Source organism: Cupressus sempervirens, chromosome 3 (assembly GCF_028749045.1).
Source record: "Cupressus sempervirens isolate cs-2001-9-10 chromosome 3, ASM2874904v1, whole genome shotgun sequence".
Taxonomy (NCBI): domain Eukaryota; kingdom Viridiplantae; phylum Streptophyta; class Pinopsida; order Cupressales; family Cupressaceae; genus Cupressus; species Cupressus sempervirens.
In genome coordinates this window covers 296,881,992-296,901,223 of record NC_143120.1, presented here as the reverse complement: position 1 = coordinate 296,901,223, position 19,232 = coordinate 296,881,992, and the positions used below count along the sequence as shown (strand labels likewise).

General features: G+C 32.2%; 1 protein-coding gene across 1 annotated transcript; it reads left to right on the top strand.

The window, feature by feature from the left end:
- The first annotated feature begins 10,237 nt into the window (after positions 1 to 10,237).
- LOC149566155 (non-specific lipid transfer protein GPI-anchored 30-like) lies at positions 10,238 to 11,845 on the top strand. Its single transcript, XM_089819576.1, has 3 exons — positions 10,238 to 10,576; positions 10,994 to 11,053; positions 11,142 to 11,845. Exons 1-3 carry the CDS (start codon positions 10,270 to 10,272, stop codon positions 11,243 to 11,245), a joined length of 471 nt encoding a protein of 156 aa, XP_089675702.1. The 5' UTR covers positions 10,238 to 10,269; the 3' UTR covers positions 11,246 to 11,845.
- Positions 11,846 to 19,232: the final 7,387 nt, after the last annotated feature.

The window sequence follows — 19,232 nt, the reverse complement described above, 5'->3', positions numbered from 1 at the left end:
AAATTTGACAAACTAAAGTGAGATCACTACTAAAATATTTGCAAATGCTTTGAATGGATTTCTAGATCACCTTTTTCTTTGCTTGCTCTTTCTCAAATTTGAAATGATGAAGAATGAGCTAAAAAAAAAAAATACCCTTTAAAATCCTTGCATTTAATGCTAAGTGCTTACACAACTGTAAGCTTGACATCAACCAATTTCAGGCTCACTCAACATCCATTGATATTTCCATCACTCAACAACCACTATGACTTTGGCATCAACTAGCCAGATTTGCTAGCTTGACATCTTTTAGCATTCCACTCGACATACATAGGAAACTTTTCATGCTCAACAACAACATGAAAATATTAAATATTTTTCTTGAATGCTTGACAATATCTTGCATCTTTATTCACACTAATATAGTCTTTTTAGTACTAACTTCTTTTGGAACTGATGTATGATATAGCCTTTAAATATCGATCCCGCATACCTCTTGATTTCCTAGTTTGATGAGGTGTGATCACCTTGCCCATTGGGTGAAGTGATCCCCTCTCCATTTGACGCACGTTGGAAACATCTTTCTTTTTCCATGTCTTATTCATCTCATCTATGATGTGTTCAACATCTACCTTGCCTTTGCCTTTATCAAATTTACAACTTTGTGCCTTTGACCTAGTTGGACAATATCTACTAATGTGACTAGTCTTCAAATAGTTGAAACATGTGGTTTGACTCAACCACCTTTATTAATTACCACTAAAGTGTGTCCTAATGCAATTCTCAAGAACATGTCCATTTTCTTGATACTAATGATAGCTATATCTTGTAATTTAATCCCAATTATAAGAGTTTCCATTGTTCCTTACCTTTGTTGGCTTGTTTGATGACCACATGGGTTTGGATCTACATTCAAAAGCTTTATGTCCATACTTTTGATAGTTGTAGCAATATCTTTCAAATCTTTGTGTATGCATGGTCCTAGTTCTACATTCATGTGCTTGATGACCTTGTTTGTTGCACTTATGGTAGGGAGTCATGTTTTTAGGCTTGACATTCTGATTTATAGTCTTGCTCTTGCACACATTAGCAGTATGTCCTTTCTTACCACAATAATGACAAGTAGGTTTAGAGTTCTTACCTTTATTGATCCTTTCTTCTGCATTTTTGGATGATTCCCCTTCTTTAGTGCTTGTATATCCCAATCTTGATGTATCATTATTAGATCTAGCGGATCTCAATAATTTCTCAAAGTATTTGATGACTTAATTTGGCTTGTTGAAACTTTCAACAAATTCCTTTTCTCTCTTTAGGTCACTTTGCAATTTTTCATTCTACAACTTCAATGTAGTTATCTCAATGTCCTTGACATTTAACTCATAGTTGGCATTCATCATTTGACTTAGAGTATCCAATTACATGTTGGAAATCTTGGTTAGCTCTATTGACTTCTCTTCCAATCTATTGACCATAATTCTTTTTTCTTTAATCATGGCTTTGTCTTCCATAGCTTTCTTCTTTTGTTCAACCACTTCACATAATAGTATGGCTTGCGATTCTTGTTCTAACTTGAGATTTCTAATTTCCTCAACTTGGACTCTATTCTTTTCCATTAGATCTATAACTACTGCATCAAATTCATTGGAGTCTCCATTTGCAAATATCTTGGTAGTGTCAATCTCTTTGTATAGTGTGGCATTCTCTGCAATAGCAATTCCTTTCCTTCTCTTCAAGGATTTCTTTACTTCCTCTCTTGCTTCATTTAGTTGATGTAGTATGAGATGTATCTCAATCTCCCAGTTCTCAATGGTCTTTTCCAACTTGTAGACTTCCATTTCAAGATCTTCCCTCAAAGCTAAAAAGTGTCTCTTATAGAGAACTTGACTCTGATACCAATTGGTTAAATTACAATAAGAAAGGTAAACTTCTTTGGGGGGGGGGGAGGGTTGTGAATTAGTAGTTTAAACTTGGACCCATAAAAATTTCATCACACATCCATCTCATGCATTCAATGAGTAAACTAAAATAACATATAAAGCATATACATCTAAGTCATATAAACATGTAAGTATTCACACACATAATGCTAGATATGATTACCCATAAACCCTCCAAGTGAGAAGGTAAAACTGGGGTGGGGATGACACCCAAAAATCTTCACAACTACAGCAATAAAGTGTATCCAATGAATGTTATGATTTTTTGACCATGAAACATGATCTACTCTGTGAAAGTTTTGCCCTGTTAAAGGCTTATAAAGACTATTAGGTCTCCCCTTGGTAGAGGATTTCAAAACCCTGTTAGAAGTGTGCTTTGTTAGAGGACTTCAACTTACAACTAAGCAAGCACCCTATTAAAGGATTTCATACAACCTATTAACACTACTCTGTTAAGAGATTTGACTAAAAATACTTGTTAGAATGTCTTAACATAGATCCTACAATTAGCACTTGCTTGCCTAATAACAGATCCCCTCTATACAATGTCTTCTTGATTTTTATTGATTAGATGTATCAATGTTATATCCTTTTCTCTATCCTCTATTATGCTCTAATTGATTATGTAATTCACTCTTTCTTCATAACTTCTAAGTCACCTTGAATGCCCTGTCTATGCTTGCAAACTATCTTTTTTTGCTCCTTCAATTCCTTACACACTCATAGATAGTTTAGGGTTTTTGTCCTCCTTTAGAAGACTTTGGTGGCTTAGGGTTAGGTATGAATCTATAGCTAAGATTCATCCATTTTGCCCCTTAATCCTTCCCTTATTTTGATTGGTTGCATGTAATTGCATAGGAAATCCAATTAGAGATTCATCCTTGTCTCCAAAATATTGTATTTTACCTTTAAGTTGGCTCAAAAATGGTTTACATAGTTATTTGTGCCATTGCAAACAAATATGTCAAAACTATGTCACTCGGCATTGGAAGTCTCTGATACTCGGCATGTATGAATCTTAATATTGTGACTCAACACCTATATTTCTTGGCATCCACTATTTACTCGGCTCTTGAATCACTTGGCATGGTCTCTCTACTTGGCACTTGAGTGATTCAACACATGAGTGGCTCGACACTCACTATAGCTGGGCATGGCCTAATATTTATATGTTGTGCTTGACATGTATTACTAGTTTGGCATGAACTAAGTAAATGACTTAAGTATGTTGACACTCACTTGTCAAAATCAATCTGAGATCAACTAGAGAGTGTGAAGTTGAGGGAGCTAGAAGCATGGATTAAGGATACGTGAAAATTCTAAGTCTAGAGCTTCATAAATCTTATTGGTCATAACCCAAAAGGTCTCACTACTAGGCATGTATGCTAATAATTTGATGAATCAATAAAGTACTTGTTGTTTCTTCTCTCCTTGGTGTTGTTCTCTGTTTTGTTTGCTTCCATTGTGTTTACTCAACAAGGTGGTTGGATAGTTAGGTGTGCCTCTGGCCCTAGCTTCTCATCGATCCTTGCATCACATAGCAACACTAAAACACTGTTAAAAAGTCACCATTTGAATAAATCACATGAAAAAAAAAAGAGAAGCAAAAAAGAGAGAGACTAAGTGTGGAATAAGAATATAACTTGTAAACATTTTCTAGGAGTGAAATTCACTCTCTGGAAAATGTATGGGGAATAAATAAAATTATTCTTTGTCAAAAAGGTTTCCACATAGAATATTCTAAGAAGATTATCTTCTAGAGAAAAAAATGAAAGGTACCTAACCTACCCATGAAAATATAAGGAGAAAAAAGGTAAATGTTCACGTGAATGCCTTGCCAAAATCAATAGGCATGGCGTTTAAAAAAAAAAAAAAAGACATAAGATATCTTTTTGGAAAAAAAGGATAGAATATAATAGTAAGTGTAAATACCTTTAATTTGTAAGACATACTTTAAAAAAAAGTATTATATAACTTAGGAGTGACCTGCGGGACCCACCCCCTCCCATCACATGATTGGGCGCGTGGTTCATATCATAGGAGGATTCTTTTGTTTGAAATAAATATAATATAAATGACATTAGGAAGAGTATGACCACATGTGGTCCCCACCACTCCCCATCTATCCTCCACATCCCCTCCACTCTCTCCACACCCTTTACTCCATCACATCTCACTTCCATGCGGGCTCACCTAAGCTAAAAGGTGTCGCCTCTCCATGAATTTAACAGTAACCCCCCCCCCCCCCCCCCACAACCCCCAGATCACATGTGCCTTGGGAACATGTAAGTAAATAGGTTGGGGAGGAGTGAAAAATAGGAAATAGATAAGGGAAATAGAGAGCAGACATGTCAGAGTAGGTAAGGTAGATTAGGTTAGTTGTGTTTGTTTAGTTTTATTTAATTTAATATAATATCATTTATTATATACATAACATGTTATTTAATATATATAATATTTTATATTTAATAATTAATGTATGTATTAGATAATATAAAATATATGATAATCTATAAATGTAATATACACGTTACATTGTTTAAATACTATATATATATATATATATATATATATATATATATATATATATATATATATATATATATATATATATATATATATATATATATATATATATATATATATATATATATATATATATATATATATATATCTTGTACGGATGGCATATGGGGTATCACATTAGGTCATTAAATCTAATTAGGGATGACTTTATAAATGTTGTCACGTAAGGGATCTGGGTCTAGGGAAGGACTTCATGACATGGTAGTAAACACTAGTTCCTTCATTGAGTTGGTTTTACTTTTCAACCAAGTTCATAATAAGCATATTATTAATTGATCTTGATGCTAACAAATATTCCACTCTTTTGAACTAGGCACCCAAAACCATATAGTTGATTTTATGGATTGACCTTATAACAAAATTCAAATACTCTTTAAGCATGATTTTTGCACCACTAGTCTAGAAATGAGAATGAAACTCTTCAACCTTATATGGGTACAATACAACAAAATTATACTATCTAGTTAGTAACACTATCTAAACCTAAACCTAATCACATTTTAATTTAGACATTCAATCATAAAACATGTAAAATTTCAATTAATTGCTAACCTAATTGCAAACTCAATCAAGTAGAAGTGTGTAGCGAATTCAATTTTAACCGTTTGAAATAAAAGATTGGGTGTATTTTTGCCTTGAATTTTGGGCATGACATGGAGGGGGATTCCCTAATTATTATTAAGGCTATCATCAAAGGATCTTTAAAAGATTTCTAAAAAACTACATCACCAATATTATCCAAGAATTAGCCTCTCTAGAGGATTTCAAAATCACACACATAAAAATATTGATTAACAATGAAGTGAACTGAATGCCCAATTGGGCTTTAAGATTGAGTGTGAGGGAAATTACAATTGAAAACATTCAAATTCTATACCCACATGATTATGAGGAAAAAAATCTATGTACTTAAATTGGGACCAAAGGAAGAGCTAAAAGGGGCAATTAATTCTTCTTGTGAAGTGTGCCACATGAAACATTAAATGAGGGATGAGAAATCTCATCATTACATCATTGAATACCCCTTCAAACACAATCTTTTTTAGTCCTTTTTGTGAATTTTATCTTGCAATTAAAGTGTTTTGATTGGAGAAGTCTTGAAGAATGGAGTCATCCTTTACCCTCACTTGTGAAAATCAACAACACCCATTTCATGGTGTGGCCAAGAAGCAAATAATTGATTTGATATTTGAGTTTTCAAATAAATGACTCACAAAAGTTGTGGAGCTTTTACTAGGAGAGATGTTTTTTTAAGGTGAAGAACAAATATAGAGAAAACACAAACATTTTTCTAATGATAATGACATGGAGACTTCAGTCGAGAAAGACAAAAGCAAGGGTTGGGCTCATCATGGAGCAACTTGTGCTAACCAATTCAAGATTGGCCGACTGGCATGGAAATTTTGTAACTCTAAATCCCAAATGAGGTTTGATGATGGATTTGCAAGAAACAAGAATACAAAAAATTGAAGGGATAAAAATAACACCATTTCTGTGGTGATTTGTTGAGAAATGAAGACATGTGAGATTTAAATAAGCTTTTTTCAGTTGGTATGCCCTCAAGCTTTTGATTATGGAGCACATTTTGGATGAAGATGTTAAAGCAATGAAGGCTTGGGTGAATTGGCACCCACAGGATGAATCAACAATGGTGTTGAGATTGCATAACCAAGTGTAAGACCCACAGATTGACATGATAGATGAGTCATGGCTGGAATGGAAGATAAATGCACTTATTGATGAAATAATTGGTGGGTTTATTCCTTCAGCCCTAAGGTGAGCTACTAAAGCTTGGTTATCCCTTAATTGGGTTATTTTGATTATGTATTGTTATTATTATTGTGTTATTTGTGGTAATGAATTGGAGAAGTTAAAGAAAATGTTCACAATTTTGGGTGTTCTATCATGGGGTGGTCTAGTATTTGTTGTTTTTGAATCTTAGCGATGTTGTTATAATGCTTTAGTGTATCAGGGGAGACTTTTAAAATTTGAAAGTTGATTAGTTTATCAGAGGATCTAAAATTCAAATTTTTGAGAGGGAAGAGAAAGTATTTTGTAATGTGGTAGGGTTTACTCATGGAGAAGGTTTTTCACATGAGAAATGAGCTTAGTAGCCAAATTTTTGAAGGCACCTAGTGGGGTTTGAGAATGAAACACATGCAAACTAAAAAGGTGGAAGGCAAGGGTGAATGTATTTTTTTTTTTGGTGAAGAATGTGTGTGCAACTATTTTGTCTAGCATGGAATGGGTAAAATTAGGTATGTTGGTACTTACTTTGTTTGTCCTTTTTTGATAATAGGCAAAATATGTAGGACTAGATCATAATTTTGGAATGTTTTTGTCGGACCTGATTATGATTTTAATATAATTATAATTACAAATCTTCATTAAAGTTAATCTGAGGTGGTACCATTTTATGTAATGTATATGTTATCAATAAAATCAAAAAAATGTTATCGAGAAACAAAAAGGTTTAGCCTATGTTGGAAACTTCAATTGAAACAATTGTTATGTTGTCATTGATGTCAAATCTATTAATGAGACATGTTGCTATATGATCTAAATGTCATATGTATTTGATTGATGAAGTGGATTTGAGAAATTTCTCATAACAAATGTACCTAGAGGAAAGTTTGAGTTATGAATAGGAAGCTATAATGGACATTTTATTAGTTAGACTATGGCAAGCTAATTTAATTGTTTATATTATGGAGACACATGAAGAAACTGACAAATTGCATGAGCTTTCCTGAGAAATAGAGTAAAGATTATGGAATTTTGAAGACTATGCCAAGTGATGCTAATGTCAACCGAGCTATTGTAAGTGCTAAGCAAATTCAGTGTTGACTGAGCATTAGTGTTGACCGAGTGATAGTATTGATGCTGAGCTAGAAGCCCTATAGCAACCAAGCAATATAGTGATGACCGAGTGTCAAAACTTAGTGTTGGCCAAAGAACAACCTTTTTAATTGATTGTGAGAAATCATGATTTCCAGTCAACTCAATTAATTTCTTGGGATATGGAAAGTGTGCTGAAGATGAGATTGATGCATCATATCATTTAATTCAAGAAGAGGACTAGGTACGATACCTAATGAATGAATTTTGATGAGAAGTTTTTAGAAAAGAGATGGAGATGAACAGATACAATAAATTTGTTGGATTAGATCGTAAACCCTAAGATCTACAATGATTATGAAAATGGAAAAGGACCATAATTATCTATTTAAGGAGGCACATAGATGAACTTTAAATGGGAGAGAAGAGTGCAAAGTATGAGATGCAAAGAGAAGGAAAAATTAGAGAAGTTGTGCATGTTCAAAGGTTTCCAGGAAGATAGAACAAGGTTGTTGAGGTTGATAAGAAAATCTAAGTAGAAGGCTTGAGTTTTTTGTGAAGAGAAAGGTGATTGCTTGAAGGGTTGCCAAGCAAATTAAGGACAGAGGTGACAAGGGAGGCTTATCAAGGAATCAACACATGAACTGAACTAAGATCTAAAATTGCAAAGTGAGTTGTAATCATACATATCAAACCCTAGTGTTTTATTTCTAATCATTGTGAATAGTTTGTATTGAAAAACTTTTAATCAATGGTTGACCTAATAGTCATTGAAGGACTTAATAGTTTGTGTAAATCCTTTAACTAGGTGACATTCTAATGGAATGTTCAAAAGTCCTTTGACTAGGCCACTCCTAAGAAGGCGATTAAATCCTATAACCAGGTTACATTTAACAATGTGTATTGCAACCTTAAATAGGGTTGGCTCCTAACAGGGCTCACTTCAAAAGAGTGAAAATGTGGTGAATGTTGTTGGTGGTTTTTCCCAAATTGGGTTTCCACATTAAATCCTAGTGTCAAACTTGTGTTGAATGTTTTATGGTGTTTTACATTTCAAATGTTTACATTCAACAAGTCTATTATATTAGCACAGTGAACTACTAGTTAACATTGTTATTCAGATTATAGTAGAGACTAAACTACAGAATAATGTTGAACATAAAATGTTTAAGTGTTTGATTGTTCAATAGGTACTAAAGGACCTTGAATAATTGATTCAATCCCCCCACCTTGCAATTGTTCTAAATATTCTAACAACTTACACATTATAAAAATAAAAATAAAATGTATTTGGATTAAATGATTCCAAACTTCCAACTGAATTGTCATTTTTTCGACAAATATAACAATTTATATTATATAATTAATTTTTAACTCTTTAGAAAAACATATTGGAATTTCATGTCTCTCAGTTGGTTAATGCTTATGCAGAGCAATGCATAGTTGGCATATATTAAATTAATAGAATATTACTCTGGGCCAAAGCTTGGGTGTAAGATGTCTTGTAATTTGTGCAAAGTAAAAAAGAAAAAGAAAATAAAGCTACCAAACTTGTGAATGGTTATGATGTTTTGGATGATCGTTCATCCTCCTTGACCATCTTCAACCATTGATTTAAAAAAAATGGCAACCTCCATCTCATATTGGAAGTACCTTCAAATAAAAATTCAGATCTTAAGGTTTTTAGAGTTCATTCTAATTGCTATACTTTTTACATACACACTTAACCATTTCATAAACACATATTCCATGAGTCAAGTTGTGAATTCTACCTAATGGTTCATAGATTTTCTATCTTTCAACATTTCCATTTTATTAATCTAATTGATTTGATGCACTCAACATTTCTATCATTTATTTTAACTAATATTTATAATTTTGCAAACTTTATAACCATTCTTGTGAAATGTTTGGCATGAATGATTTCTTAAGGTTAAACTTTCAACCTTCCATCTTCATTTTAATTTTAGTTATCAATTAGAAGGAAATTTCTATTTCAAAAGACTTCGTTTATTTAGCAAGCACAATAAAAACACAACACAATAAAGAGCTATCCATGCTCTACTATTTGAATAATAATAGAATGTTGAAATAGGGAACATTGAAATATCATTTGAAACATAAATTCTCATAGAAATATGGGAAAAAAACAAAATGTATAAAGATAATAACTCAATTCACATCTATTCATAAAAAATATCAATTATGATAAATTTATCAAGTAGATGTACCAAATATTATAGTTATCAATTATGATAAATTTATGAGTTCGATGTACCAAATATTGTAGCTATGTGTTATGATAAATTTTATTGATTAGATGTAAGAGAGATTATAGTCAAAATAAAAGATAACACATTTTTTTAAAAGTAGAGATTCTCCAACACACCAACATAATTGTTGTTTAAATAAGACAACTACCAATCCTCATATCACATCAACCACTCAGTCATAAACACAAAACAAAATTTAGATAAAAATTCACTATAAACATCAAACCAAAATTTAGATAAAAATTCACTTTAAACATCAAACCAATTCATAAAAGCATCCAAAACTTTTACAAAGAACATTAAGTACCTGAATTGTGATTTAAAATGAATAAAAACTATTATAACTTCTTCTATCCACAAAGTACATATTTAAGGCAAAGGTCCAAACTCACATGGGATACCTATCCAAAAACCTTTTTTTTCAAATGTCCCCTGTAGCATTATAAATGTACTTCCATATGGAAAGGTTGGATTTCCAATTTAAAAAGAATAAAAAACCACGTTCACTTGGCAGGGGCTCAACATATAAGCCCGTGAGTGATTACCAGTCTGGTTAGATTCATAACCCTGGTTCCCTTTTCTCTCCTTTTATAGCCTCCTTCCTCTGCCCCTTTTAAAGCTGTTGGGAAGGCAGGAAAAAGAAGCAAAGAAAGATGGGGTTCAGAATAAAAATGGCGGTAATAGCTCTGTTAATGGTGTTGAGCAACAGAGGGGCAGAGGCAGCCGATGAGGAATCGTGCCTAAGCTCCTTAGCGCCTTGCGCTTCGTATTTGAACGCCACATCGAAACCCCCGAATACCTGCTGTACGCCTTTGCTAGAGGTTATCAACACGCAGCAGCAGTGCCTTTGTAATGTCTACAACAGCAATCTCTTCAAGCAAGCGAACATCAGCCTCGCGCAGGCTCTAGAACTCCCTGCTCTCTGCGGCAAAAATGTCACTGCAGATGCCTGCACCAAAGGTTTGTGGATTTTAATTCGTCGAGGTTGAATTTTACACAAAGTTGGGGTTGAAATGTTTCCGTAGTTGAATGCTAGTCTAAAAAGATAGCGATGTGCTTGTTTTATGTGAAATTTTATTTATGGATTTTGTGCTTGCAAATATAAATTTTATGTACTCTGAAAAGGTTATTACTCCTTAATTTATATACAGTGCAAGCTTTCGGCACTTTTTAGAATATCGTGCGTAGATCTACATTTTAGCTTTGCTTTCAAATATAATTTTCAGTTATTTACATCAAGCGCGAGCTTTCGGTCCTTTTTGGAAAAGTGCAGATCTATTATTTTGCATGTTGTTTATGACTAGGAGAAATCCAGGGTTTTTCTGTCCGTCACTGTAATTTTTTTTGTTTTGTTTTGATGGATTTGTTTAATGACAGCGAATGGAACTTCAAGTACCCCTGCAACTCCAACTTCGGCTACACCGTCCTCTCGACCAGGTATTTTTGAAGAGGGATTTTAGGTTCTTATTTTTAATGTTTTTCAAATTTGCTATATTTTGATTGTGCCCGTGTATTAAATCTGTAGCTCAAACTACTTCTGGTAGCGGCCCTGGCGTAGATTCTTTCAAAATATTTTTACCTTTGCTGTCCTTCGTTTTCCTTGGCGTGTTTAGATCATTTCCATGGTGAGGAGCAAGAGATGCAGGGTTTCAACTCCTTCGCCATTTCTGTATCTTTCCTGACTTGTACGTCTGCAATTGCTTTGTGCTTCTGGTTCAGCTCCTGTAATTTCCACTACATTTGTTGTGATGTATCATTTCATTGAAGTTCCCTTCCTAAATTATTTAACTGTCCGTGACCTAGATTTGCATGTGGAGCAGTTGTTTAGGGCCAATCTTTAAAACAAATCCATTTCCTCGAATTTTTGAGAGATTGGATCTAATTTCGCTGTGAAAATCCTATTTGTTCTCTTCCTAATTAAGAATCACATGAACAGATAAGGTGACTGGACAGGCAATGATTTCCTGGTAAGGGGGTGATCAGATTAAAAAATTAAATGTTTATATTTTAAGGAAATTGAAAAGACAAATAGTTGCTTGTATTTCATGGTATCTAACGTACGTGTAAACGAGGCTCTACTATAAACCCTAGCTGGTCAAATTCATTCGCTAGCGACATTAACTTGTTGAAGACAACTGGAAGACAACTGGCAAATCTGTAACAAACGACAGGTCGACCGAAACATCGTTTGTAAATTAATAGAATAAGTGAGATATTCCTTCTTTTTAACATTCGACTCATGTGCTTTTACGTTTATGCCTTTTTACGTGGGGCATTTTTATTGCAATTGAAAAGGATTTGCAGAATATTTTCTTCATAATATTTGTTTTGAATTTACTTATGGGCACTCTGATTTCACTCTATTTGGAAGTTATTCACTTCAAAATATTTTTCCTCGCTTTAAGGCTACCTTAAATCTGAGATAGAGATAATATGGTATCCCTCGGTTCTTCCCATTTCAAGGGGGCTCACAATCGTATTACCGGCGTTTGCCGGGGCAAGATCATAATCTCCTTTTCTCGGCTGATGAGCAATTGCTTTCATATCCTGCTCGTGGCATCTTTGCTGCCCAAGTTATTTAGCATTTAAAGGGTTTCTATATGGAGGCTTGGGTCATTTTAGATCATTACATAGAGCACTCTAAAAATACTAAAAGTGGTAGGTTTATTTTAGATTATTTAAAGATTTTTGAAAGTTTATTTTAAAAAAATAAAATTTTACAAATTAAATAATAAATTATATAGATTTAACAAAATATATTATAAATATAATATATTTTGTTTGTTTTTAGTTTTTGTACCTACTTTAAGCGTTCTCTTTATGTTTGAACATTATAATGTATGGGTTTCAAGGCCCTATAAAATAAAGTTTAAATACAATTTGACTTTTGAATTTATTTAAAACAAAGTTTGTATGAGATGGTACACTATATTTAGATGGTCAAACATTCAAATCTAACAATTGCACACATTGTGCCTAGGGAAGAAAGTAATTTAAAGAAAAAAAGAAAGTTAAAACAAGAGTTAAAAGTAGAGAGATATAAAAACTGATTGGTGAGGTGTGCAAGTCGCTATTGCGGTATTTATCATAATCAAAGTTAAAACAAGAGTTAAAAGTAGAGAGATATAAAAATTGATTGGTGAGGTGTGCAAGTCGCTATTGCGGTATTTATCATAATCTAAAATGTCATTTTCATATTGGGTGTGCAAGCCGCTATTGTTGTATTTATCGTAATCTTAAAGGTCAAAGGGCACTTTCCAATAATTACAATCAACATCAATAGAACAAGTGTCGTGTAGTGGCCAAGTACCTACCTTTAGTTGTGAAGCTACATATAATTTGAATTTCATGTGTATATCGATTTATATAATTTACAATGTCATTTATAAAGTTTATATAATTCCAAAAAGTCATATACATAAGGTGAATAGATATGATAATATCTTAATGTTTAATTCAGCATATTTATAATGGTTTTAATGTATAGTTTTAATGTACTTGAATAAATAATTCAGAGACAATACGACCCTACAATGACGAGAGAACCCAATTCAAATATTTTATTAAAAAGCATATCTTACAAATTTGCAAATCTCCATATAAGACTCCTAGTCATACATCCAATCAAAATCTAGAAAATTAACATATACAAATAATAGAGTTAAAAAATTGACATGTACTTGAAAGAAATGTAATATTTATAGAAAAACATTAAGTAAAATGAATTCTAATTGGTAGAAAAGAGCTCATTTAATAACAAGTTAATAGGAGTAATCCAAAACATGTCACAATAGTACTTAGCCTATCACAAGTACTAACTAGCATCACAGTGAGTATATGAAAATTTAGAAATTAGTTGAAATATGATTTTAATTTTAATTTAATAAATCATATTAATATAATCTTATTATTAAAATAATATTTAATATATAATTATGTGAATAATTATTATACAAAATATTTTAAATTAAAATGTTAATTATACTATTAGGTATATGAATTACCCAAAAAAAAAATTAAAATTATTTTACTTTAATGTCTTATATCGAATTATTGATAAAATAACCTATTGAATTTATAAGATTTTTTTTAATAATAAAATAAAATATTTATTAAGTCATAATTAATATATAATAAAGTTAATTTTCTAAATATAAATGAAAATAAATATTTGTCATATTATAATATATATTTATAATATTTTGATTTTAATTTTTTGGTTGAAAAAATAGACTATACATTAACAATGTTAATTATTTTCTAACTTTGAGAACAACTTAAAAAAAAAATCAAATTTTTATTTATACATACAAAAATTTAAGGAGCAATTTTTTTTTTTTTTTTTCCACAATAAGATTTCAAATGATCTAAGTCATTTGTCAATATTATAAACTTAAAAATTTATCAATATTATGACATGAAACTTATATAAGAAATAAGGAAATAGACAACTTCTAATTTGGTGATAGATATGATTTTAATCACTTGTTAAGTAGAGTTTTTCAAGAAGTAATACAACATGAGAGGCATTGTAGGCTCTTCCTAATCTTAATCTTAATCTTAATTTTATATGGAAATATAATTTTTTGATATATAATTTATATATCATATGGTATTATTATATTAAAAATAAATTATAATACCAAGATAATAATATTTTTATAATAATAATATATAATATTATTTAAAAGTATAAAAATTTAAATGATTTATGACATTTAAAAATATTAAACATTAAAAGTCACATTTGATTAAGAAAAAATAACTTTAAAATGTATTATGTTTTACATTCTATGAAATTTGCCAATATAATAGTTATTGATTCATCCAATCAAATAATAGAAAAATATTTTATAATAAAATTATAAAGTAAAAAATCTTGTATCTGTACTATACAATGTATTCATTTTATAATAAAGTTTTAAAAAGATTAATTTTAATTGGTAGAAAAAAGAGTTTTAGTTACTAGTTAAAATGAATAAACCATTAAATAATGCAATAGATAGTGTTTAGCCCACCTACATTTATCAATCTAAGTTATGTGATCATTTTTTGTTTGTCCAAGAATTATTTCCAACTTTATAAAGGAAATGATTAAATGAATACAAATTTTTAATCTCAAGGAGCACATAAAGAAAGCTTTAACATTTCTGCAACTATGGGGGGAGATGTGAACTATGAGGAGCCATGTGCATATGAATGGAAAACGAAGGTGTGGAAAATCTAGGAGAAAGAAGACATCTCAACTTACCTTGAGAAGATTCATGGTTCTAATAAGGAAATTACCTAGGCCCTTATGGACAATTGGAATAATGACAACATTATTCTGCATGACATAGCAGTTGAGCTCATGGTGGACTTGATTGAGAATGCACTGGGTCTCTCGAACACTAGTGAGAATTTTTTCAGAGATGTCAAATAATGCTAAAAGTGTTTCTATAATAGTGAGAAAGAGAGATCTAAGTTTATTAAAATGAAAGTGATCTTTTACAAGATGACTCAAATCAAATCTAAATGGAGAAAGTTTCCAAAATCTATCACGAAATACATTACATTGGATGGTAGATTCACTAGAGCTCGTAATTTTTATTTAGTGATTCTAAACCATTTACGACACAATTTGAGAATTTCTTTTTCGTATTATCTTCATAGCTCTTTAATCAACCACCCTAATAGGCACCGTGAAAATCCTTCTAAACCCATTTTACATAAGGGTTTGATGATGCTCATCTTTAAATATTGTGAAAAATACAAAGTGGGTAAGAATCTGAGCTAAAAAGATCAAAAAAAAGAAATCAATGTTTGATCTGATTAGGATCTAGGACTATTATAGAGGAATGCTTTACATAATTACATAAAGTTAATTCAAAGCATTAATTAGCGAATTAACATAACTCAAATGATTAAATGAACAAAGCATAATAAGGTAATCACATAAAGAAAGATAGTAGAGAGATAGAAGACAAAACACAATTGATAATGGAGTTTGTTCGCTCGTGGGTCGGACTATGTCTCTAAGTCCTGCTCCAATAGAGGGACCAATCTGATTAGCTCCAAAATCAATTACAAGTGTTTACAAGATTTTTCCTTCAAGAACAATGGCAACATTATTCTCCAATGTGTAGGAATAATTAACAAGCTTTCAAGTTCATAATCTCCTTCTCATCACCTGAATGAATTCCTAAAGCCTACAACCTCACTTAAATACATAAAACTAGCCATAATTAGGCTAAAACCAACATAACAAAATTATTAAATCTCTTGGCCAAATATGATCTTCGTATCTCGTACAAAACAACCCCCTTTGAATATCTATTATTCAACACCATTATATTTTGGGATTTGTTTAGCTATATAACCTTATCTAAATCAAGTTGGCAGAGTTAGAACTATTGAAGCAACAATAATCCCACAAACAATAATAGACAATTCAATAGTGCAGTGGCAGACCTTACTTTTAGGAGGTTGGTAGACAGGGGTTCAAACCTTGTCGACCTCCATCTCCATTTGGCAGCTATAAATTTGTTTAAAGATCATCAACCCCCTTAAAATACTAAATGTGCCCTTGTGGTGTATGGGCAAAGTTGGTGGGTTTCAAGATGGAGGTTAGGAGTTCAAATCAGACAAGAAACTTTTTGCCAATTGACTTCCAATCTATCACGTCAACTTAATGATGTCATGTTGACGCCATCAAGATAATAATTTTTACCACAAATTCAAACTATCGTAACATTCATATACGAACTCCATTGTTGACTAACTTGATGATGTCATCAAGATAATAATTTTTACCGCATATTCAAACTATCATAACTTTTACATACAAACTCCATTGTCGATTAAACGAATGCCGTTGGAAAGCTCTCGATGAGCTCTTTCATTTGAAATCATCATCAAGATAATAATTTTTACCGCAAATTCAAACTATCATAACTTTCACATACAAACTCCATTGTCAATGAAACAAACACCGTTGGAAAGCTCTCAATGAGCTCTTTTGTTTGAAATCATCATCAAGATAATAATTTTTACCGCAAATTCAAACTACCATAACTTTCACATACAAACTCCATTGTTGATGAAACAAATGCCATTGGAAGGCTCTCAACGAGCTCTTTCATTTGAAATCTATTGTTGACCACTTTTGAGATGATTATTGTTTTCACCTTTTGATAGCCTTTGTATCCGGTTTGACCGATCTTTGACTGGCCATAACTTTGACATTTGAATTCTAATTTTGCTCATTCAAGTTGCGTTGGGGTCAGAATTGCGAACACTTTTTTATGATGTTGATTCTTGGAGCATTGGGGACATTTTAATTTTCATTAATTTTTATCCCTCAAATCAGTGTTTCTTAAAGTCAGAAGAAGAAAATAATTGTTAATCTTAGATTGGTTTTGACAAGTGAGTGTCTATACACTTAAGTCATTTACTTAGTTTATGCCTAACAAGTAACGTATGTTGAGCACAACATGTAAGTTAGAGCATGTCGAGTAAACAGTGAGTGTCAAGTCACTCATATGTCGAGTCACTCAAGTGCCGAGTGATACATAAGCTGAGTAGGTAGTGCATGCTGAGTCATTTAGATGTCGAGTGACAATATTGAAATCATAGTTAGTGCCAAGCACCAAGGACTTCAGATGCCGAGTAACATAGTTTTGACATAGTTGTTTGTATTGGCACAAACTACTATGTAAACCATCTTTGAGCTGACTTAAGGATTTAATTACGATATTTTGTTGATAAGGACGAATCTTAATTGGGAATCCCTATGTATGACATGCACCCAATCGAATAAAGGGAAGGTTTAAGCAGAAATATAGATGAATCATAGCCATTGATTCATACCTAACCCTAAGTCACCTCGGTCTTCTTAAGGAGGACAAACTCTAAACTATTACAAGATAGAGTTACCGTTGCACCAAAAGATCAACCTATCAATGCTCAATACAACCACTAGACTTATAGAACACATGAGATGGTTAAGCCATGTCATGAATCCTAAAGGGGAATGTTAATGGTTCATCCAACAATCCCCCCCTCAGCATTACCCATGGAGATTTGAACCTGTGACCAAGCTCTGATACCACTTGTTACAAGCTAGAATTATCGTTGCACCAAAAGATCGACTTGTCAATGCCCGATACGACCACTAGACTTATAGAACACAAGAGGTGGTTAAGCCATGTCATGAATCCTAAAGGGGAACATTGGCAGTTAGTCCAACATAAACTTCTTATGAGTGGAGTGGGAATGAATGAATGATCAAGGAGAGTTTTGCATGCACAAACTAGGACATTCATGGTGATCAAGGTATTATGATCTGAATTGCATTGTAGAATCAATTAAAGGAGAATAGAGGAAGGAAATAGTGAATAGCAAAGAGACATCTAATCAAGAAGGATCAAGAATATATTAGTTTAGAGGTGATCTATCATCAAGCAATAGAGTGCTAATCGCAAGATCATTACTGAGACATTCTAATAGTTGGATCAGTTAAATCTCTTAACAGAGTAGTCCTAATAGGTTATATTGAAATCCTCTAACAAGGTGCTTACTTAATTGTGAGTTAAAATCCTTTAATCAGGCATACTTCTAATAGGGTGTTAAAATCCTTTAACAGGGTAAGACCTAATAGTCTTTGTAAGCTTTTAACAGGGCATAGCTTTCATAGGGTAGATCATGTTTCATGATCAAACATTGTAACCTTCATTGGATACACTTTATTACTATAGTAGTGAAGATTTGTGGGTGTCATCCCCACCCTGGTTTTACCTTCTCATTGGAGGGTTTGTGGGTAATCATATCTTTTGTCATAAATGTGTGAATCCTTACTTGTTTACATACTTTAGATGTATATACTTTACATGGTATTTCAGTTTACTTATTGAATATGTGAGATGGATGTGTGGTGAATATTTTTATGGGTTGAAGTTTAAAGCACTAATTCATGCGCCCCCCTCCCCCCACCCTAGTTTACTATTCCTAGTGTAATTCCAACAATTGGTATTAGAGCCTTGTTCTTTGAAAGTGAAGCCTAATAGCATTGAGGAAAGATTTTGGAAATGGATGTCTACAAGTTGGAAAAAGTTATTAAGAACTAGGAGATTGAAATACAACTCATTCTAAATCAGTTGAATGAAGTAAGAGAAGATCTAAAGAAATTATTGAGAAGGAAGGAAATTGCTATTGAGGAAAATGACAGACAATACCAAGGAATGGACACTACTAAGCTATTTGCAAATGGAAACTCCAATGAATTTGATCCAATAGTTGTAGATCTAATGGAAAAGAATAAAACCCTAGTTGAAGAGATCATAAATCTTAAGATAGAACAAGAATCAAAAGCCATATTACTATGTGAGGTGACCGAACAGACAAAGAAAGCTATAGAAGACAAAATCATGATTGAAGATGACAAAAGAGTTTTGACCAGCAGACTGGAAGAGAAATCATCATAAGTAAATATGATTACTCACATGCAATTGGAAACAATGAATCAAGTCATGATTGCTAATCATGAAATAAATAGTAAAGACATTGAGATAACAACACTAAAGTTACAAAATGGACATTTGAGCAATGATCTAAAAAGGGAAAAAGAATTTGTTGAAAG